Below are 23,367 nucleotides of genomic sequence, written 5' to 3'. Positions count from 1 at the left end.
GAGTTACCACTGAAAGGTATCTTAGAAGTTGAGTTGTTTGATGTTTGGGGAATAGATTTTATGGGGCATTTTCCTCCTTCTTTTGGTTTTGCTTATATCTTATTAGCAATTGATTATGTGTCAAAATGGGTGGACGCAATTGCTACAACAACAAATGATGCAAAGGTAGTGCTCAAATTTCTGCACAAGCATATATTCACAAGATTTGACACTCCACGAGCTATTATTAGTGATGAAGGGACTCACTTTTGCAACAAGTTATTTGAAAATCTTCTTTCTAAATATGGTGTAAAGCACAAGATAGCACTTGCTTACCATCCTCAAACTAATGACCAAGCTGAAATTTCAAATAGAGAAATCAAGAACATCCTTGAAAAGACGGTCAAAACCAATAGAAAGGATTGGGCGAAGAAGCTTGATGATGCTTTGTGGGCATACCGTACAGCCTTTAAAACACCTATCGGGATGTCTCCATACCGATTAGTGTTTGGAAAGGCATGTCATCTTCCTGTGGAGTTGGAGCATAGAGCTTATTGGGCTGTAAAAAAATTTAACTTTGATTTGAAGGCAGCAGGTGAAAAGCGACTTCTTCAATTGAATGAGATGGAAGAGTTCCGGAATGATGCATATGAAAATGCAAAGATCTATAAAGAGAGGACGAAGAAGTGGCATGACAAACAGATTCTTAGGCGAGAGTTTGCTCCAGGACAACAAGTTTTACTCTTCAATTCACGACTCAAACTCTTCCCAGAAAAGTTAAAATCAAGATGGACAGGTCCTTATACAATTCATGAGGTTTTCTCTTTTGGAGCAGTAGATTTGAAGGACAAGACAGGGAATATTTTCAGAATTAATGGTCAGAGATTGAAGCACTACTATGGAGAAAAAATGGAGATGAACTATGCATTTATTCCTCTTGGAGATCCTAATTGATGATGATTGAAAAGTCTGGCTGTAGACTTTAAAAACAAAGCGATTATGGGAGGCAACCCATAGATCTTTCTTTCATTCTTTCATTTATTTTATTATCTTTATTTATTAAGTTTTAATAAATTGGTTTTTGATGCAGGTTTATTTAGCATGAATAAAGAGCTGAAACAATTTTAAACTACGGAAGATTCATCATAAAACCAGGGAAGTTCCTTTTATTTCTTCAATCCTTTTTACTTTTGCATTAGAATGAAGACATTGTTTAGTTTAAGTTTGAGGGTGTAAACTCCTATAGTCATTTGATCCTCTTGTTTTCTAAGTCTTGGGTTGTTGATGGGTTATTTGATTCTCTTACCAAGCATGCATTGGAGTAAGATTGAATTCTCTATGACTCTGAAATTTGTGATTGAAGATAGTTTTGAGAAAAATTTTCAAAAATTTCTTTTATGTCAAGTGGAGTTTTGTGGGTACTTTGGTTTAAATCTTTGACCTTGAACAAAATTAAGCACGTAGTCGTTTTTCTCTTATTCCATTTTGCTTATGAAGAGAAGAAGTTGAAGTAATTGAAAGAGGGAAGTTCGATTTTGCTTTGCTTTAGAATCCGTTGATGGGTCCTTGAGGCGAAATCCTAGTTGAGACCAAATATTAGAGAAATAATCTAGGCATTTCTTTGGCATAACCAAAAAGCTTTCCCAACCGTCCTAAATATCATGCCATCATTACATGGTGTGTTTCTATAGTAAACCCCCTTGAGCCTTCATAAGCCTTTATTTATTTTTTGAACTACATAAACCATGACCGCTCTAAGCCTGAAAAACAATGAATCTACCTTTGATAGTTTGAGAAAATACTTTGGTGGAGAGTACATTTAAAAGAGAAAATTTGTTTCATAATGAACCGTATTATGTTTACTCTGTTTGATCAAAGAAGAAGAAGAAGAAAAAAGGAAGTGACTGGAAAAAAAAAAGAAAAAAAAAGAAAAAAAAAAGAAAAAGAAAAAGAAGTCGTGAAGCGGAGTGTGAATTACCTCAGATTTTGTTAAGGGAATTGTTGGTATTGCATCAGTGATTACAGCAATAATAATGCCACAAGTATGAGCATACTGCCAAGAAAGAGCTATGATTTGAATCATGTGGATATCTCTTTTAGTATTCTTTTCACTAAGTATTTTCCCAGTTTGCTTTGATTTTTCATATCCAATTCTTTCTTAACCCTCACCCTGTGGCCTATCATTACAACCTTATTAAAGACCTTTTGATCTCTGATTTTGGTGTTGACTACATTAGTGGAGATGATTTCTGAAAATGGACTTATGGGGTTAAGTTTTAAGAAAATTCTTCTGATTTTGGTTGTTCTACTTTTATCTGAGTTTGCAGGTGGTTTGAGGTTAAATTGACTATATCACACACACACTCAAGGTCTTAGCTTTAGGTTGAAGTAAACGCCTAACTCTTGCTTGACAAATTGCAAAATTTTTGATTGATTTTCTTGCTATCTTTGATGTTAAAAGAGTAAGATACTAGAGATGAAATCTAAACTCATAAAAGCTTGGTGAGTGATGATACTTCTCTGTCAGGTCGAGTTGATATTGTCTAAACTATCATTTGCTTTTCTTTTTGTTTGAGGACAAACAAAGTTGTAAGTTTGGGGGTATTTGATGACTTGCAAAAATTTCGTATTGCAGATTTTACAAGTTCGCTCGAGCGGAGGCTTTTGACCGCTCGAGCGAATTCAGGCAAATTCAAACGCTCGACTGTCGCTCGACAGGGAGCTCGAGCGGGTTGCTGAAAAACCAAGATCGCTCGAGCGGAGACATTGGACGCTCGAGCGAAATCAGGCAAAGTCGAACGCTCGATGTGTGCTTGATTGGACGTTCGAGCGAAATCAGACAGAGTCGAACGCTCGACGTGCGCTCGACACCCCGCTCGAGCGAACATCGTATTTTGACAGATCTAGGGTCTTCCGTCGTCAGACGATATAAAAATGGATTTTTCACTCTATAGCCGTACTTTTTGACTGGAGAACATCTTTTGGGACTGAAAAAGACAGTTAGAAGGATTCAATTCAATTGTTTTGGAGAGAGAATTCCAATTCTTGCACGTACGTTGGAATCATACACGAGCACAAACAGGAGAAAAGCATTGAATCATTTCCTTGGCCGCTCGACAGTGAGCTCGAGGAGTATTTTTCAGCGTTTATTTTCTTCCAATCTTCTCAGAACAATTATGGTGAATTCGTTTATGTTGAATTCCATTTCTAGCATGAGCTAAATTTTACTCATTCTAGGAAAACGATGTAATCTATTTCTGAACTATGTTTGATTGTCTATGCTAATTTAAGGAAATTCTCTCTTTGTTTATCTGATTTATTCTGAGTTTATTGCTTCTAATTAACTGTTCATTGATTAGATGATATTTAATCTTGTGATTTGCTATCGAAAGAGGGAATCATAGGGTAGATCTTGAATATTTCAGCATAGGTAAGTATAGAAATCGAAAGATTTGTATGAACCTATGTAGTAATTAAATCATTGGTTTTATTGCTTTCTTGCTTTATTAATTTGCATATTCTTGTATGAATTGATGAACAAGAATAATTTCCAATTGACTATCGAAAGAGGTTGTTGGATGGATTAGAGATTTGCTAATGAACAAAAAGAATTAAATTAAGTTAGCTGGATGAGAAAATCATAGTGAAGAATTAGGTGAAATCGATTTCCTAAAAGTTTTCTTTCCCATTAACTTGATTTTCGAACCTCAGTTTTATTTCATTTGCGTATTACTCTCTGAGTTGATTTTAGTTTAATTGGCAGCTACAAAAATCTTAGTGATTCCTCTAGATAAAATTAAGATTAGTATAATTTTGGTATTTGGCAAAAGTAAGGTACCAATCCCTGAGGACGATACTCTTCTTATCACTTTATTATAAAATTACGATACTGTGCACTTGCAGTTTTTCACCGATCACTCAACCTCTCTTCCACTACTGCTAATCGTGCCTCTATAGATGGTGGCAATGTATTCACTGCTCGGCTTGCTATGGAACGTGTTACAGTTGGCATGTGAAAACCACGTTGAATAATTATGTATCCCACAAATGGCCCCAATGTTAAGGAAGTGTCTCACTTCCCCTCTACAACCGTTCAACCATGTATTGTTAAGAGGCTCGGGTGTAATCCACCTGGGAAAACTCCGATGCTTAAGTCAGTAACTGTAACCCAAGAATTCAAAATTCAAGAGAGTTCGACCCTTTACTATCAAGAGTTACTTGGTATATATAGGCTTATACACAATGCTTATCTTATTCAGAGTTTATCGATGTGAATCATCACCCGATAACTGTGATGATTAAATCATGTAACTGCAGAAAATCTATATCTTTCCGTGAAAGATGGCATGATGCATGTATAATTTCGATGAGCTTTGAGCCTTGTTACTCCCTTTAATCAGTCAGGACCTCTCTTATGGGTTTTTCCCACTTTGAGCTTTTATGATAAAATGGGTCATTGGTTTAAATAGGCCCTCCAGAAACAACTCCCGAAAGATTGAAAACAATTAAAACAGAAATGAAACAGGTCCTAATACTGGCATTTACAAAGCAGGGTGTCCAACAATTGCCATTACTGTCTGTGTGAAATTTAAACAATTTGTTATCACGTGTTTATTTTCATGTTGGATGTTGTCTGTAATTTGTAATTGATAGGAGCTAGGTCTGTGCATGAGTTCAAAATGTAGCATGCTTCCAGACTTGCAAAAAAAAGTTAGTAGCATCAGTGGGAAACTTGGGGAAATTAGTTAAAAGTCCAGACATCTTTTCATTTGTAGATCATCTTCTACATAGTCCAACGGTATGAGTTTTAGAACAGTTCATCGCGCTGCGTTTTGCGATGGAGAAAGAACGAAATGCACAAAAATGAGACCGGTCTCTGGTGGTGCAAAACAAAAGCAAAGGATTCAACTTTCAAGTAAGGGCAAAATGGATATTTAATTATTGATGACATGGAGGGTCTGTGTTTTATACCTCATGACCGGCATGCTTCAGCCTTCCGAGCATTTTTCCCGATTACATATGTGGGGGTGTAAATTCCACACTCCGTCTCTCGACAAAATATATATATATATATTCGTCTGCAGGAGTTGCTTTTCATTTGCCCCTTCTAGGGCCACCTTACCCATAATTCCTCACTCCAAACCTGCCACTACCCACATCACCTAGACCCCTCTGCACCTTTCACAGTTCCATCCCTTCTCCTCTCTCACTGACGGCATCCGTCTTGAGGTAAGCTAATATCAGGTTTTGTTTGTTTGCTTACATTGATAGGTAGGAGTAAAAAGGTTTCTCGCCCCCTTTTTGTTTTGGTATGATAGCAGCAGTTATGCTAGTATTAACTATGTTTGTATCTTCCAAATCGCCGGTTGAGCCAATTATTTTATTGACTCACTACTCCATTAACGAGGACGACAAGATTACCGTTCTGTTTGTTGGGGTTTTGTAAGAATACAATCAGTAATGACCTTCTGTTCATTTCAGAAAATCAAAGAAGTTTAAGTGGTTTCATATCTGTAAATTGAACTATACATTGCGTTGAGGATAGGTGAAAAATTGGTTCATACAATTACGTAAATTCAGTTTCAAGATATTACCTTTTGTTAACTTGTTGCACCTGCGTGGGTGCCTGTGCATAATCTTGTTGCATCTAAACTGACACATATCTGGATGCGTATTTTGCTATTTTCTATGCAAATTAGAGGTTTTGCGAACCAAGAAATTAAAGATGCATCAATATAAATCATTGGCCAGTTTAGGAGCTTGTTGATGGCAGTCAATGCTATGGTTTTGTACTTGATTAAAATTTTAATACATTCAGATAGTTACCAACAGTTTACAGAAAGTACATAGTATGCTGTGACCTGTTACTGAATGCTGCTGAGCTAGGATGTACTCATACCAAGAATCCAGGATTTTTGCATACTTATCACTTGGGTGTGTTATTTTAACTCCGTATCTCAACCTTATCTATTGATAAAAGGAAATGAGGATTGATCTTTGGTTGTTCATATCTTTCAAAGGTGGTTTATTTGGTCCTGCCTGAGAATGGATTGAAAGGAGAGGTGGTTTGTTTGGTGTTTTATGTGCAGGATGGATAGAGCCTCAAATAATCATTCTCTACTCAATCATCAGGTAGGTTGTGAGGTATCAAGTTTACATTCGACCTGGTTAGTGCCCGTGATGCTTTGTATTGACCAATGATTTTAGGTGGTGTATGTGATCCCACATGGCTTGGGAGATAGAAGTTCTTGCTCTTAATAATTCCAATGAGGCTCAAATTGTAACATTTACTAGTTCTTTTGGAGTAGGATCCAACTGTGGCTTGGAACTCCCCTAGGGCATTACAAATAGTATCAAAGCCAATCCTAACAATAAATGTAGGACTTGAGCGGTGTCTCCTATGATTGCATGGCTTGATGAGGGCGTTTGAAATTTAAGGGGGGAGATTGTGATATCTTTTACTGGTTGATGAGTGTAGAAGGTGTATGGGATTCCACATTGTTTGGGAGGTAGTGGTTCTTGCTCTTTATAATGATTCCAATGGAGCTCAATTGTATCATTTTGTGTCTTTTGAAGTAGGACCTAGATGTGGCTTGGGCCTCCCTTGAGGCGTTACAGCTCCTAAAGTTGTTCTAAACATGTTGGGGAGTTGAGAGTGGTGATAAGGAGAAGGATCATGAATTGTAGTGTTTAACCCCTAGGGGTTGGCTCAAGTGGTAAAGGCCTTGGTCTTGGTGGTATACTACCTCCAAGTGTAAGGTTTGAATTCTTTCGGGTGTAAACAATTTCTAGGGGCCATCAGACTAGGGGAACCTTTCCTTGAATTACCCGAGGTGCACTTAAGAGAAACTCTTTGCCAAGAGCCTGTGAACTTCTGAGATTAGTCAAGACTTTGTTCTCGGACACCCGGTGCCAATAAAAAAGAAATGAATTGTAGTCCTTGGGGCAGGATTTGCCTTAACGCTTGAACTAAATCATTTGTGAGAGCATAATTGCTGCACTTGAGGGTATTTAGATTCTGCTGTAAAAGCTCAAAATGCTGTCCTAGTGTTTGTTATTTTCCCAGTTGGGGGTGGACTTGTTTGATTTCTTCCTCTTTTTTCTTTTAGATTTTATCTTTTAGTCTTAAAGAGTTTATGTTGTCTTGTCTCCTTTCTCAGGTTGGGGCTTCTTTTATATTTTCCATGTTCTTGGCCTTTGCATATTTCATTTACTAAGGCTCTTTGGGTGCCACTCTCTTTTGGTGGTGGCTACTACTGGTCATGTATGGAATTTTGTCATGTTACTTATTTGGTCATTAAGCTCGTGGGTTCTAGCTCAAATTTTACATTCCTACCATATGAGAATAGAGTGGAGGGTTTAATCATAGATTTAAAATGCACTGATGCACTGGGTATGTGTGTTTAAGAATGGCCTTTAAGCTTGTATGCATGCATGTAGATTTTTTAGATAAGGTGTAAATGTTATTTTCCTGGTATTTTGGCCATTTTTTCTGATGGAATAGGTGGTTTGCTTGAAATTTTGGTCAGATTTACAACCTGTATGGAATTCTTATTTTCATTCATGTGATACCCCATATGATAAGATTGAGAGTAGGTGGTGTGTGAGATCCCACATTGCTTAAAAATGAGAAGTTCTTGCTCCTTGTAAGGTTCCAATGAGGTTTCAATTGTATCATTGACTTGTCTTTTTGGAGTATAGGCCATGTGGTTTGGGCCTTTCATTGGGGCATTATAAATGGTATCAGAGCCTATCCCAACCAGAAATGTGGGACTTGAGCTGTACCACTTACAACAGGCAGGCCTAAGGAGGATGTCGGGAATTTAAGGGGGGTACATATGATAAGATTGAGAGTAGGTGGTGTATGGGATCCCATATTGCTTGGGAATGAGAAGTTCTTGCTCTTTATAAGGTGTCAATTGTATCATTGATTAGTCCTTTTGGAGTATAGGCCATGTGGTTTGGGCCTTTTATTGGGGCGTTACAATTCAACACCAAAGTGAACTCAATTCTGGAAGCAAAAGGATTCCAGACACTACAATGGGCCAGATCAATCTGAGTTGATTTGAGCCATTTGGATTCAATATTTTATTTCTTAAGGGTTCCAAACATGCTAGTTTTTCCTTTTAAAGCTTAGTTGTTTATTTTTTGGGTGGTTTGTTCTGTATTCCTTTTTAGTAGGTATTGTTTGAACTTAGAACTAATCAAACCCCATCGCATCCAAGCATTACTACTTGAGCTGAGCCCTAGGATAAGGATACTACTTTTGATTCTTTTCTTGTTTTGTTTGCAATGAAGCTAAGATTAGGACTTTCTATTCCATTATAGGTGTATGCTACAATGATTTAGACAATTTACGGTAAAAATTCCAAGATGATTAGGATGCGTTATTACCTTCATTTATTAGTATGCCTTTCTCTGAAATAAGTGCTGACATTTTACAATTCTTATTCGTCGCTCTTTCGATTAGTTCAGCTTCTGATTCAGATTTTATATGTTTATCATCATTTCCCATGTCTCTTATAATTTTTACTGGTACTTGAAAGACTCAAGTTTCACGTTCAGTTGAGACTATGCCTTCAGTGTCGCTGGCTAGAGTACTTTTGGGAGTGCCTTTTCAATGTGCTCAATCATGTTGATTTTTCCAACATTTTGAAGTATACTGGCAAAAATTTCAGACCCGTTGCCCCCTTCCTGAGTCCCTCTCTTCTGTACAGGCATCTGAAATCAGGTTACTCTCATTTACGCGAAACGTAACAGCTGGAAACCAACTATGCAAACAGCTTCTCATCTCCATTCATTCTTGTACTTCTCTACGAGGTCTCTCTCTCTCTCTCTCTCTCTCTCTCTCTCTCTCTCTCTCTCTCTCTCTCTCTCTCTCTCTCTCTCTCTCCCTCCCTGTGTATGTGTGGTGCATGCATGATCCTGCTTTAAATTTTCATGTCTGTCAACTTTTGATTGAAGTTTCAAACCTGCAGAAGAAATACCATAAAACCAGAAGGATGCATGAACATGCAAACCTCTAATTCGAATGTGCCTATCAGAAAATTCTGCTATACTGGAAGAGCGCGGACTTGTAAATTTCTTGTGTCTGTACCACCGACAAGATTGTTTGCCTTTCCCAACACAGATGATGGTCACCCTTCTGCCCCTGTCGTAGAAGAAGATAAAAATACAAACCATGCACCCAATTCTGAAGCAGAGACCTTACTGAGTAAATGGTCACCGCCTAGGTATCTGTGGAGGGGATTATCTGTTCTTATCATGGCCGGACAGGTAATCATCAGGACGCTAAAGGGAAAATTCCACTGGAGGAATACTCTGCAACAGTTGGAGAGAGTTGGTCCAAGATCAGTGGGAGTCTGTCTTTTGACTTCAGCTTTTGTTGGGATGGCTTTCACCATCCAATTCGTTAGAGAATTCACCAGATTGGGATTGAACAGATCCATTGGTGGGGTATTAGCTCTGGCTTTCTCAAGGGAGCTGAGTCCTGTGATAACATCAATAGTTGTTGCTGGGCGTATCGGAAGTGCGTTTGCAGCAGAATTAGGAACAATGCAGGTTTCTGAGCAAACTGACACATTGAGAGTTCTTGGGGCCAACCCTGTCGACTATCTTGTGACACCCAGGGTGATTGCGTCCTGTATTGCTTTGCCATTTTTGACTCTAATGTGTTTCACGGTGGGGATGGCATCCAGTGCCCTTTTGGCTGATGGTGTTTATGGGATTAGCATTAACATTATCTTGGATTCTGCTCATAGAGCACTTAAACCATGGGACATAATCAGTGCCATGCTAAAGTCACAAGTCTTTGGTGCAATTATTTCTATTGTGAGCTGTGCATGGGGAGTTACCACCATGGGAGGTGCTAAAGGTGTTGGGGAGTCTACAACTTCAGCTGTGGTTATTTCACTTGTTGGTATCTTTATTGCTGACTTTGCACTCTCATATTGCTTTTTCCAAGGAACTGGAGATTCACTGAAGAGTTGTATATGAACAATTGGTGAGTTTGTGATGTTTAATTGAAGTTTCTCCTCCGCTGTTTTTTTGTTGATAAGTTATCCGCTGTTAGGCTATGGATATTGCCTGCAATCAGATACATAAAACACATATTATGTATAACAGTTCCTGCTTAATGATTTTGGACTACTTGATTTCCCCTTTTATTAAATTTTATAGAGGAAGCAGATGATGATAGTGGTGGGTTCTATGGCAAGAACGAGTGTAATAATTGTAGTGTGAGAGTTGGATGTCTGTAGTTTTAGTTGTTTCTAATTGTTAAGCTTCATTAAAATAACCCTGAAGCATATCATTTCCAAGTAAGGACTTTATTTTGATTTCAATTCAACAAGTATTGGTTCCTAAAATTTCGAATAATGAAGCTCAGATATATCTACCCTGTGCTAGAGCAAGATGGATGTCCTGATGTTTGGTGCAAGTCTTTACTAGTGTTAAGAGCATGCGGTTATATAAATTCCTAGTTTAGTTCGGTTTTCTTGGGACTTTCTCTTGTATATGTACGTGGGTTATGCCTATTGGTTATGAAAATTTTCAAACGGTAGGTTTTTTTTTTCGTCTTATCTTATAAAAGAAATACAGAAATGGGAGGAGTTTCTTTATATTGGTATTGGTTGGTAGCGGTGCCCATGATTGTAGACTTGATGGTTGAATCAAGTAAATTATTGTATTTTGTTGTCTAAAGTATTTTCTGGTGTCATTTTTTCATGCTTAATTCGCATAGAAAACAAAAGACCTCAAGTATATTTTTATGCCTTGGTAACCTTTCGTCTATTTTGTGGGCTTACAAAGTTTCTTTTTCAACCATTACTTCTCGCCAACGACATTCAGCTTTCTTGCTTTATGCGCAACCATTGCGAGCACGCAATAATGCATGCATTTAGGCCTCGGATGAGATAAGACCTTTTGATTTTATTTGATATAATTATTATAATTTATTCAAACTTTCACATAAAATATAATAAATAATTTAATTTTTTAAAATTTTAAAATAAGAATTATATCAAAAAAAATAGATTTTAATATAATTTTATTTAATTTTTAATTTTTATTTCATTTCATCTCATATGTGTAATTAAATAAAGTTTTTAAATTGTTCTCAATAAAAGTTTTGGTTACTGTTTTCCTAACCCAGGCTATGGCAATTGCTTTCAAGAATTGTTTTTCGTTTTTTGATTTTTTTTGTTTTTTCAGATTTAAAAATTTAGGAAAGGAATCGAATTGATAACCTTTCTTATAAAGATTGAGTCTCATGTCATCAGGGCTACGAGCTCTTGGCCTTTTTTTTTTGGTACTTAGGCGTTCTTTTCTTAGGCAAATGAGGTTATTATGAAATTCTAATGTATAAAAGATCGGGTTGCTAACCCATATAATCATCCCAAAATATTAAGAAGTGGGCAGTTAAATAAATGTTATATAGAGATGAACAGTTAATTTAAAAAGAGATGGTCACAGGGAGAGGTTTAACACCAGAGTGGTTTGGTATGAGAGTCTTTTCATGAGCAGCTTTGTTACATACAGTCACCACATGCAGTCGGCGTGCAGTCGGCTATACAGAATAAATAAAAAAAAATTATAAAAAAATTTTTTTATATTCAAGGGGACCTACATGAATTATAAAAAGTTATAAAAATAATTTTTTTTTTCATGTAGATCTCGTATTAATTTTTTTTTTACAGCTGACTACACGCCAATTGTATCTCCCAACTGAAAAAAGTATTTCTCTCTCATGAGAGTGTCGTGAAAAGGTTTGCCAAGTTTTATATTAATGTAATTCAGTGACAGCTGTATTCGATAAGATTGCATCCAAAAGTTTTTCTAGTTGCAAGTGGTGTGACAACACATCATATCCATACAGCTGACTTGATAGTATTTTATAATTTTCATTTCTAACGTTCAAAATTTTGAGTTACTTACAAATTAAATAATGTTACGTGAATAATGTCATATTGTATCCTATAAACTGACTTACAAATAATATAATTCTATACGAGTTGGAGAAGCTTAGGGAGGTCTCTTACTCCCCAGCCTTGGATAAGGGGAGAATCAATTAAAGGATAATGATGCTAAGTTTTCAACTTGTCTATGTGGATAGAGGAATGTGTCTAATTCCCCATCTTTAAAAGAAGAGTTTTGCTACATATAAGTACAGTCGTGCACTAATCTGTATACTAATACTGATTTATTCATATTTAAAATTTAAATTAATACTATTTTCAATAAAATTTATTTTTTGATCAATCACATCATATTGGTGTATAGATTAGTACATAATTATGCTTGCAACTATATTTTTTCTTAGAAGAATGGTGGCCTGGAAAGGGTGATGTTTACTGGGAAATAAGGGACTATTGGGAGAGGCTATGCTAGCTTGCTCGAACCTCGGTTATTTTATTCAACCATGTCTTCAGGGAGATTAATACAGTTGCAGATCTCTTAGTAAAGGAAGGAGTTAAAGGCCGAAGTGACAAGTTTTTTATTGCCTCTAGAGAAATTTTTGGTTCTCTTGTAATTGATAGACTAGGTTTACCAATATTGCGTTGTTGATATATTTTTGTTGCTCCAATCGGTTTATTATGTATGTTTTTCATATTAAAATACTAAAAACTTGTAAGTGTGTGATTTGTTCCACGGTATTCCTCCGCCATAAGTGAGGTTATCAATAAAATTAGAGTTTCGTTCTCTTTAAAAAATATATATTTATATAAGAGGATGAAACCATTCATGGTTTTGTTGAGGAATGAGAAATTTGGAGAATTGTAGCAGTGCAAGAGTCTCAAGTGGGGGGATGTAAGTGGTCATGAGATGTTGAAAATTTGAGGTCGAGGAATCTATTGAAGCAGCACATGTGGTACTATTGAACACGCGAGACTTGCATTCTGCCCATCAAATTGAGTTGCAACCTCCATCTTTATAGATTAGCAATCTGTAGTTAAGTCATTTTTATTATGCTAAAGAAAAAGAAAAATATAGTAAAATTGTTCAAAAACGAATTTTAAGTCTTTGGGGGGAGATGGGAAGGTAGAGGAGTGGCTGCATGGCCCTTCACTCGGATCATCGGTACCGTAGCATCTGGAAATGGAGTTATTTTTTGTTTTTGCAAACTCTTATATGTTTATGTTCTTTTGCAGTATGGCACCTTGCTGAAGACATTGTGCTTGCTTGCAGCTAACAACATTACGGTCCCATGACTTATATTATCCGTCTTGCCTGATGGAAAATTATTTTACCCCCTTTTTAATATGTAAATTGAAATCTTTTATAGCTTTGAGTGTAAAGTAAAATGTAGGCAGTAATTTGCAGTGCGAAGAGTTCATTGTTGGTTAGTTATTGTAGTGATTCCTTCTTATTCCCCCCAACGAGTTTGCCATGCCAAGAAAAAGTCATATGAGCCCTTTTTTCCCTCTAAATTTGCCAAAAGACTTCTTCTCCTGGTGATTATATCCGGCCACCCACCTATTGTTACAACAACTATTTGTTACAACAAAAGGAGGATATACTAGTTAAACTATAAGGGTCTCTGTTTGAAAACATAATAAGATATTTTCAAACTATTTTACTACTATTCACAAATATTTTGAAATATTCTTAACATCTAAATCAGTCTTAAGTACTCAACTGATGTCCTCACTTGTAATAACAATCAATAAAGGTTCAAATGGTCAACTGGTATATCCCTTCTTTGTAGTAACAAAAGAGAGGTAAGGTCGTTAGTTCTTATAATCTTCATGGAGATGTTATCTCTTTATAGAAAATTAAATAAAAAAAAAAAATGGAGGGAGAAGTCGGGGGTGATGACGCGTATATGCTGCACAAGGATACAATGTTGGATATGGTAATGCAAAGTCATTGTTCAACAATCTTTGCAATTCAATCACTAACATTGTCATTCAGGCAAAAACAAAAGCTTATCTTCTTCTGTCCAACCAAACCTTCTTCCAACTAGGAAGTGATCTCTACCCCCCACACCCTTTTCCATTCGAGGTTTGTGTGCTAACATACTTGAGCAAAGCTAAAGAAGCAACATCTGGTCCCTGACATTTTTAAACCCCAAATTAGGGGACTGCTCCACATTGAAGCATGCAAGGTCTATCACCTTGGCAGACTTGATGGCATTGAAGCAAGGTCTATTGTATTGTTTACTGCTAAACTACTCGAATATAATCTTTGAAACTGATTTAGCTGCATGCTGTTGTTTCATGGTCTCACCATTCTACTTCTCCACCATGGCAATACTATCATATTTGGAAAGATATACTTGCTTTCCAGCAAGTGTTATCTTTTTCTATACAGCATATATGCTTATCAGAAGGGTAATTTTGTGGCTAATCATCTTGATAAGGAAGGAGCAGCAGGCGTCTCAGCTCTCTATTCTTTGGCTAGTCAGTTACCATCATTGCTACAGGTACTGCTACTCCTACTGCTTGTGACTTTTGGGCAAATTTTATTGAATTACACTACTCCTAATTTTTGTGTTCATTACTGCATTGCTTCTACATCACTGGTTATATTTATTATACAGACTAATATATATGTATGTGTTCATTGTTTATTGTGTCGATGAACTTACCCGTTTATTCCCTTTTCTTTCAGTTGACAGTGAGATACATATTGTACGTTTTCCATTGGTTTTTGAAGACCAATGAACATATACCCGGCAGCGAATGGAAGGTTCTCTTCGGTGCTTCACCTTTGAGATTCTTCTGATTAATGATAAAAACTGAAAAATCGAAAACCCTAACTTCTGAGATTCCTCTTTGACACTTCACTCTTGAGATTCCTCAACACGACCAAAATAGAAAAAAAAAATGGAATACAGGAAAATGGAGAAAGAGAAAGTGACAAAGAGAGCATAAGAACAGAAGCAAGAAAAAAAACAAAAAACAAAAGAGAATAGAAGCTACACTTCATCAAAACAAGCAAAACGTAAAAGAAGCAAATTCAAAACCAAAAAAGTAACGGTACATACGTAACACTCTCTACAATACTTTTCACAATACATACTATAAAATGAGGATATTTTTGTAAAATAGTGTTATTTTTATATAATATTTTATAATAATACCCTTCATTTTAAAACATGATTGTGAAATATACTGTGAAAAGTATTGTGTTTATCATTTTTTAAACCAAAAACCAATGGAAAATGTACAGATGAACGAAATAAGGGCAAAAACGTAAAATCAAACAAGGGCAAAAACGTACAAAAGCAACAAACAGAGCGACAAAGAAGGAAAGCGAAAATAACCAAGCGAGGGCAAGAATCTACACATGCAATCAAACAAGGGTAGAAACGTGACGTAAAAATGCAAGACATGGCCATACAGAAAGTCATAAATGGGAAGACAAATCAACAAACGAGGACACAAAAGTAAATAGGAGAAACATTGAGGGACAGAAACGGAAAGCAAAAGTAGGACCAAAAGCACTATTGTTTTTCGCCTGAGGCTTTTATATATAGAATATATATATATACCATACTCCTAGTTAGGGGTGTCAAATCGTAATTTTGTGTTGTGTCAAAATATTTATATTATATTATATATATTAATCATAATCCGATCCGTTAAATTTATTATGTCAAAATTTTAATCCTTAAGATAATCAATTAATATAATAGGTCGGGTCGGGTCAACCTGTTTTGACCCATTACTGAATATTATAAAATATATTAACACGACATAGTACGATCCGTTTCAAACTATTTATATAAATAAGTTGAATATGTATAAAATTAATTCGTTTGACCTTATTAAATTTAGTATAATTTTATATAAATGTTAAAATCATAATATCTATAAAAATTATGAAACTAACTACAAGTCCACAATTATAATTCAAACAACAAAAATATCGAAATTGAAATTTTAACAATTTTATTTTTAGGTATAAGGATATAATTGTAACTTTAACTTTCTTAACGTGTCATAACAAGTTGACCCGTTATCAATCCGTTAAGCAATCGTGCTTTAACGGTTCAATCTGTTTTGATCCGAACCCATTAAGACTAAATTTTAACTTATTATTATCGTATCGTATTTGTGTTGAGTTAACAAACTGTGTAATTTATTGCCACCCCTCTTTCTAATTATAAATTGGTATGAAACACAAATATTTCATATATATATTTTTTTATCTGGAATATTTCATATTTTCAAAATGAAATGAATAAATAAATTTAAATTTCTCAAACCAAGGACATAAAAGACATATTTATGCTCCGATTTGCAAATGGGTTTTGCTACATACAATTGGTAAATGCAATCGACGTGCAGTCGGCTGTACGGAATTCAGGGGAACCTACATGAATAAAAAAATGTTATAAAAATAATTTTTTTATGTAAGTTTCGTATTAATTTATTTTTTTACAATCGACTGTACGTCGACTACATCTACCGACTGCAAAAAGTATTTCTCTTTGCGAATATATATGTTTTTCGCACTTTTTGTCTGGACCAAAAGGAGGACCGAAATTGGCTGTGTCTCAGCAGCTCTTGACGGTGTCTATTCGTCTCAGCCTAAAATTCATCAAAAGTAAAAGTAAAAGAAAAAACAGAAAAGAAAAAGATAAATAAATAAATCAAACAACGAGTAGTGCCTCTCCTGCTCCCTCTTGCCATTACTCTCCCTCTCTCGCACTCTGTTGTTTTCCTTCGCCATCATCATCGTCAGCTTCTTCGTCTATATACCCTTCTCACCCCCACTTTTCTTTCCCTCTCGCCCCACCTCTGAGCTTGGTGACACCAATCTTTCCCTGCAATTCCAAGCCTTCTTTTTCCTTCTTCCTTCCCCTTGCTGCCTCCCACAAGTCGCCAACTGTTACATTTTCCTTCCATTTCTTTCTTTTCTTCTTTATGGGCCCCCTTCTTTTTGCCTACCCTCTTTTCAATTCCAAACATTCTAAGTCCCTGATTCTGTTTTTCTGGGTTAACGGGGCCTGGAATTTCTGCTAATACTTCGTAATTTTATGGAGCTCAGCTTTTGGTCCCGCTCTTGTTTGCATAGTTTCCAGCCGTTATAATTAATCCAACCTCATTTTTTTCTTGTTATCATTTTAATTCTTTGCCATTCGCTGATTTGAGCGTGTTCAATTCTTACAATGCTGTCTCAGCAGCAAAATCCGCCAGAGACTTCGCATTCTCGGCAGCAAAAAAATTGTCTCGACGACAAGAGCTTGGAAAGAGATATTCAGTCCTTCTCCATAAGGTGATTTCATTTTGCCTACATTGGTTTTGAATATTGGTATTTCTAGTCTTTTATGAGTTACTTTTCTTAGTATTTTATGTACCGGCATTGCATGGTCTTCGATATTGCACTTGATCACATGCACCGCTTTTGTTGAAACTGGATGATATTTCTTCAGTAAGAAAATGAAATTTGTTTTCCTTTGAGTTAATAGTATTTCGAGAATCTGATTGTAGAAAGAGTTATAATTTCTGTTCCGCATGGGATGATTGGAATAAATGGATGAGCATACCTTGACATAATTAAAGATTAAACTGAATCTTGGTCAAATCTTGTAATCCGTTTCTTTATCAACTTTGGCATGTGTTTGAATTGCCAGCTTTTTATGTTTTGATCTGTTTTCTTCTGGTATAGTATTTCTATCAGAAATTATCCTCTTATTACCCCTTTTCATTTGTTCTTTTACAATTCTTATATGTCCAGCTTTTACTTGTTTTTGAGATTTGATTTCCTTTTCGTTTCAGTACTTCTTACGCAATCTCACCTTGATCTTTTTTATGATGAATTATTCAGATTGATTTGTTCAACTTAAGCTGTTTGTCCGAGAATGGACTGAGATCTTGCTGATAACTTTCTGTACTGCAGGCAGTATGCTCTTGCATCTCGTCAAAATGATATCAATTGTAGCTGGCCATTTCCGGAGAAATACTTGCAAATCTGTTTTAAACACGGTATCCACAATGTTTTACCACCCTTTGAACCCCGTGGTTCTGCCATTCTATCACTCAGACAGGGTGCAAGTTTCAAGTCTTCTGGAAAAGATAATGAAAAGAAGGATTCCTTTGACGATAAAGAACAAGATTTTGTTGGGCAGGAGAAACTTTTCAAATATGAGTGTGATTCATACTCTTATGAAGAAATATCAAAACTTTCCAGCCAGGATTGCCATTTATCCCTTTCTAGTAGCTGTAAGCTTGAAGAGAGCAACCACATTACTTCTGATCTTGCTTCTTCTGTCATAGTTCCCAAAGTTCAACCTTCAATTACAATGCCTAGTTTGCACCTTGATGTTGATCAGAATAGTCAATCACAGACTTTCACAAAGATGTTGATGCATAAGCTAAAAAGGCGCAAAGGGAAACGTAAGAAACGGTCAATGGTGGATATTTTAGCTGTGGCAAAGAATTGTACTTTGGAGGATCTTTACAGAATTAACAGAATATTGGGATGTGGTTCAGAAAAACCTCTGGAACATGGGAGTGAAGGAAATGATGCTGAGAATAATTGTGAATCTGAGCTGACAAATGAGTGCTTGGACAAGAGGCTTCAAAGGGATGATTGTGAACCTGTGACTGTAAATGCACTCAGTAAAAAGCAGTTGGTACTAAAGTTCAAGTTCAGTGGACACAAACCCAATTAATGAAACAGACAAACAGTTTGGCAGTATATACCAAGGTACAGGTCCTGGCCCTATAATTTTTCTTCTGTATTCTATGGTAATGTTGACTTTCAAACACTCAAGGCATTTGAACAAAAGCTCTAAATTAGTAAGCATAAAAGCCCTCTGAAAGAGCCACTGTTAAAAGTAAGCTTGTAAAAATCTCATTGAATATAATCTTTAATCATACATGTAAATGATGACGATTCAATATTTACCAGCCGGCACAACTATATCCTAGTTATAATACGTTGTTTGTAATAATTGGACTTCTGATAATCTTTTAGTGGAGCTGCATACTGCAGTACTCTAGTCTCAATGTAAATCTTCATGTACTTCTGTTTTAATCGTTTTTGAGCATATTTCAGCATCCCATTCCTTTTTGGGATCAAAGTCCAGATATAATTTATTCTCCCTAGTGGCCATCTAAGAGTGCAGGAGAATTTGTTGCTGTATTTTTCTTCATAAATGGTATTTGTACTATCCTGAATTTAGCTTGAGAGGGTGATTTATGAGATCTCAAATTGTTTGGGAGGGTGAAGTTTTTGTAATTTATAATAGTTTTAAGGAGCTTTAATTGTAACCCTGACTAGTTTGTTTAGAGTATAGGCCAAGTTGTGAGGCCACTACAACATAACATGGTTTTTGCGTCTGATTTTTTCCCGGCGTTTTATGCGTTTGACGCAAGAATCATGTGGAGTCCATTTTCTTACGGTGACCAATATAATGACCCAAGGAAAGCCGGCGTTCCTTGGGTCATTACAAATGATATTAGAGTCAACGATCCATAGAAAACTCAAGCCACACCGGAAACTATACTCTAAATAGAGTAATCAAGTTTACAATTCTTGGAATCTCTATAAATCGCAAGAATTTCTCTCTCCTAAGAAATGTGGGATTTTATTCATCACCCTCACATACTAAATATGGGGTATTGCCATGTCAGATACAAGTTTTTCTTTCTTTAGAAACAGCACTAGAGACTCAGAATATAAATTGTTATCATTTACAGGACCTAGAACAAACAATTAAGTTATGCTCACAGATGCCACATGTGTACCTGTTTGTCCTAAAATCACCACCCATATGCAGACTAGATTAGGTCCAATAATTCTGGTAAATAAATTAACAATTCAAAAGTGAAATAAATAAATAAATCGCTCTCATGATGTTCTTACAAGAATGTGGCCTAATAGCCATTGCCACTTTAGATATCGTTCTTTATTTTTACCAAGATATCAAATAATTTCACTGCAGTTTTAGGGCTGTATCTTATAATGTTTATCACTAGCTTTTATGAGAAATTATGTCTTTCTTGACTTTCTAGCTGATTAAAAATTCTGCTAAAAACTCTTCCAATTACAAGCCAGGATTTTTCTTTTTTCTTCTCTTCTGTCCTCTATGATAATGCTTGCAATATCAAATTCTTAGCTCTCCTGCATGCCCTACTATGGAACCCATTAAATCTTTAGCTGTATAGAATATCTTGATGCACATTGCAACTTCCAAAACTATGATTACCTGAGCAAGAGCGATCCAATGAAGACTGGAAAAACAGGATCAAACGCATGAATGCCTTCAAAATGAATTTGCCATCCTGAGTCTAAGGGCATGTTTGGATCCTTGGTGTATCTCAAAATTTTGTGAATAGAAATGAAATGGTTTGAGTGAATATGTTTTATTAGGTTTTGATAAAGGAGAAAGAAAAAGTTGAATAAAAGTATTATAAAGTTAAAAAATTGTTTGAATATAATCTTTTAATATTATTTTTGTTTTGAAGTTTGTAAAAGTTTTATTGATTTTTGTGTTTGAATAATGATTAGATGAAAAATTAGAAATTGAAAAGTGTTTTATGTTTGAGTGACGTTTGTGAATGAAATTATAAGAAGTTTTGAGAATTTTGAGAATTCTCATGCTTGCCAAACATCCCCTAAGGTTCTCTGTCTTTTGGAGTTTTTTTTTTAATTTTTAATTTTAATTTTAATTTTTTTAAGGTTAAATTCTTTTATAAGTTTGCAATCGGTTTGAATGTTTAATCCTTTATATGCTTCGGTGCATTTTTATTTAGATTGTGTTTGTTTCAGCCAAAAATATTTTCAGGGTAAACATTTCTTCTATTGGACTATTTGGAAACAGAAAACAGCGGTTAATAGAAAATGGCTAGTTGATCAATGGGAAAATGATGTGCATGAGGTGAAAAATGACTTACCCCTCTACAGGGTAGCAAGTCATTTTCCTCCCCTTGCTTCTTGATATGTTTTTCTTCATTCAAGCAATAAGTAGACATCTTCTTTTTGCTCAAATGAAAGAGAGAATCTTTTGCTGAATATTTTTATTGTTACAAATAATCTTAAAAATTATTAAATTGATTTTCTATTTTTGTAGAGTATATTAATATTATGCATAAAAATTATTAGTACATAAATAGTTATATATGTAGTAGTCATTATTTTCAGTGCAACCAAACACCAGTAACTCTTTTTGATATCATTTTCCAGAACCCCTGAGGGTTGGCTCAAGTGGTAAAGGCCTTGGGCTTGGGGATATGCTCCCCCCATGTCTAAGGTTCAAATCCATGCAAACAATTTTTAGGAGCCATTGGACTGGGGGATTTTCTCTTTGAATTACCCGAGATGCACTTGCATGGAACTCCTTGCTGAGGGCCTGTGCACTCCCACGATTAGTCGGGAGGTTGTTCATGGACACCCGGTGCCTTTAAAAAAAATATATCATTTTCCAGATGTCAACCAAACATCAGAAAATCAGTAATGTTTCCAGAAAATATTTTCATCTGAATATATTTTCCTATTTTTCTTATTTTTCATTGAAACAAACGCAACCTTTTTATCAAACTCAACTTCTTACAACAACATAAATTGGAATCAGTGAAATTAGTGCTTGATTTTTCTTGTAGTTGATACATACAAGGTGTTAGTGTAGGATGATCTATTTGATAAGATTGAATCCATAGAATGGCAAGGAATCAAGACTTCATATATGCATATATTTTTTTGATAAGTACTCACACACGCGCGCACATATATATATGCGCATATATTTATGAGTGTATTGTATATACAAATTACTTGGTTGTTTTAATATATCATTTTGGAATGAGACAGACTTGTGGAAACTAGTACCATTTAATAAATCTTGTTACAGTGTCAGTTCTGGCTTTCATTCATGTAGTTTTTCAGTGATCAATAAAGTTCCATTATCACAGGTTTCAATCTGAAATATCTCAATTTGAGGTCATAGAGTAATGGTAATTAACAGGTCGATAGATATGAAAATTCTATACCTGCCGGCTCCACCGCATAGGTAACAACCTAAATAATTAGCTTCTACAGAAACATATAGTCTCCATGGGCTACCAATTTCTGCAGTATGGATGATCTATAAGCTTTTGATCATCTCTAAGCTGTATCATAGAATAACCAGGAAAATATAGGCTTCAGACCAAATGGTATTTCCACCCTCATACATAACTTGTTTCCTGAATACCTTTTTTGTTTATCCGAACAAAAAAGTTATCCGGGAAAAAATAATTTGTGGTTGCCAAGAATTTCAAAGGTTAATCCAAAAACGCCATAAGTTCAATCAAAAGAAAAAAAAAAAGGCCTAAAACACCAAATGGAGCATAAATTGTATACTGACTGAAAGTAATTTTTCAGCAGACTTGGAAAAGCAGCCAGAGAACCTCACCATATCTGCCCTTATATATTAATTGACTGTGTCCTACTCGCTTGTCATCTAAATTAGAAACTTCAATGGACTGCTTCTATTTCTGTCGATTGCTGTCTTTTCAATTGTTATAACTTCTTTGTTGATTCTGTATATTACAGGTTTCAGGTGCTCTTAGTTGATTATGAAGATATCAGACGATCTTTCTAATTTCTTTTAAACCCCATATGGTCCTTACGAGGCAGTTGGGCTCTTGTGGTTGTGCAGCTCCAAGTCCCATGTACAATGCCGAGGGGTAGAGAAAGGGAGGTTCACTCAGCAAAGAGCCTTTTAGGTGTTGCTTGTCGGGAAGGAAATGGGATGGAGATTATCCTATGCATTGTTGATCTCTCTTTTTCTTCTATTTTTATTCAAATCTTTATCATGGCCTAGGTGGAGTACAGTGGGTAGCCATTGACTTCTATTGTTGGTGCTGAACTATGCCAACTTTTGTAGAAAAACCAGGGTCACATGAATTGACATTCTTTTTCCAATTTAGTAAGGCTTATCCTAGCCATTTTTGGAGTAATAATTAATACTCTTTTTCATCATGGGTTTTGTCACCTCTAGTCACACCAGTACTTGATGTGTCATATTTTAAGTGATTTTTCATTTAAGTGGTGATCTATAAAGTGACTTAAAATGTGTAATTGAGGATGAAAATTTCTTGGTCAGTTGTTCTCGGTCCATGGTGTCTGAGAAATTCATTTTTCGGTCTGGTCCTGGGGTGTGCTTTTTTTGGAACGGACATGACCAAATCAGACTGAAATGTTTATGTTTAAATCATTCGATAATATATGTGATTATATAGATTAGATGAAATATTTAAATCTTCTAAATATTTTTTATATATAATATATTATTTTATATAGTAGTTGTATAAATTAATTATGTAATTTTTATTTAATCTATCACCATTGACCATATAAAATATAAAATAATATATGCTATCAATTAAGTAATATATCATATGATAATATATGGTATTATTATATGTAGATACATACTCTACTATTTACACCTAA

General features: G+C 35.5%; 2 protein-coding genes across 3 annotated transcripts; both read left to right on the top strand.

Moving 5' to 3' along the window:
- Positions 1 to 4,968: 4,968 nt before the first annotated feature.
- On the top strand, positions 4,969 to 10,128 carry LOC122315133 (protein TRIGALACTOSYLDIACYLGLYCEROL 1, chloroplastic). 2 transcript variants are annotated; one of them, XM_043130912.1, is made up of 4 exons: positions 4,969 to 5,208; positions 6,069 to 6,111; positions 8,697 to 8,799; positions 8,958 to 10,128. In XM_043130912.1, exons 3-4 carry the CDS (start codon positions 8,753 to 8,755, stop codon positions 9,973 to 9,975), a joined length of 1,065 nt encoding a protein of 354 aa, XP_042986846.1. In that variant the 5' UTR covers positions 4,969 to 5,208; positions 6,069 to 6,111; positions 8,697 to 8,752; the 3' UTR covers positions 9,976 to 10,128. The 2 variants fall into 2 exon arrangements, with proteins under 2 accessions (XP_042986846.1, XP_042986840.1); XM_043130906.1 differs by lacking the exon at positions 6,069 to 6,111 and having other exon boundaries at positions 4,970 to 5,208.
- Positions 10,129 to 16,574: 6,446 nt separating this feature from the next.
- LOC122315123 lies at positions 16,575 to 22,893 on the top strand. The gene is made up of 3 exons (XM_043130896.1): positions 16,575 to 17,202; positions 17,827 to 18,636; positions 22,465 to 22,893. Exons 1-2 carry the CDS (start codon positions 17,096 to 17,098, stop codon positions 18,599 to 18,601), a joined length of 882 nt encoding a protein of 293 aa, XP_042986830.1. The 5' UTR covers positions 16,575 to 17,095; the 3' UTR covers positions 18,602 to 18,636; positions 22,465 to 22,893.
- The last annotated feature ends 474 nt before the right edge of the window (positions 22,894 to 23,367 follow it).

The sequence above is a fragment of the Carya illinoinensis genome, chromosome 1, assembly GCF_018687715.1.
Source record: "Carya illinoinensis cultivar Pawnee chromosome 1, C.illinoinensisPawnee_v1, whole genome shotgun sequence".
NCBI lineage: Eukaryota > Viridiplantae > Streptophyta > Magnoliopsida > Fagales > Juglandaceae > Carya > Carya illinoinensis.
The sequence above is the reverse complement of the archived record's forward strand: the minus strand, read 5'-3'. Positions and strand labels throughout refer to the sequence as shown.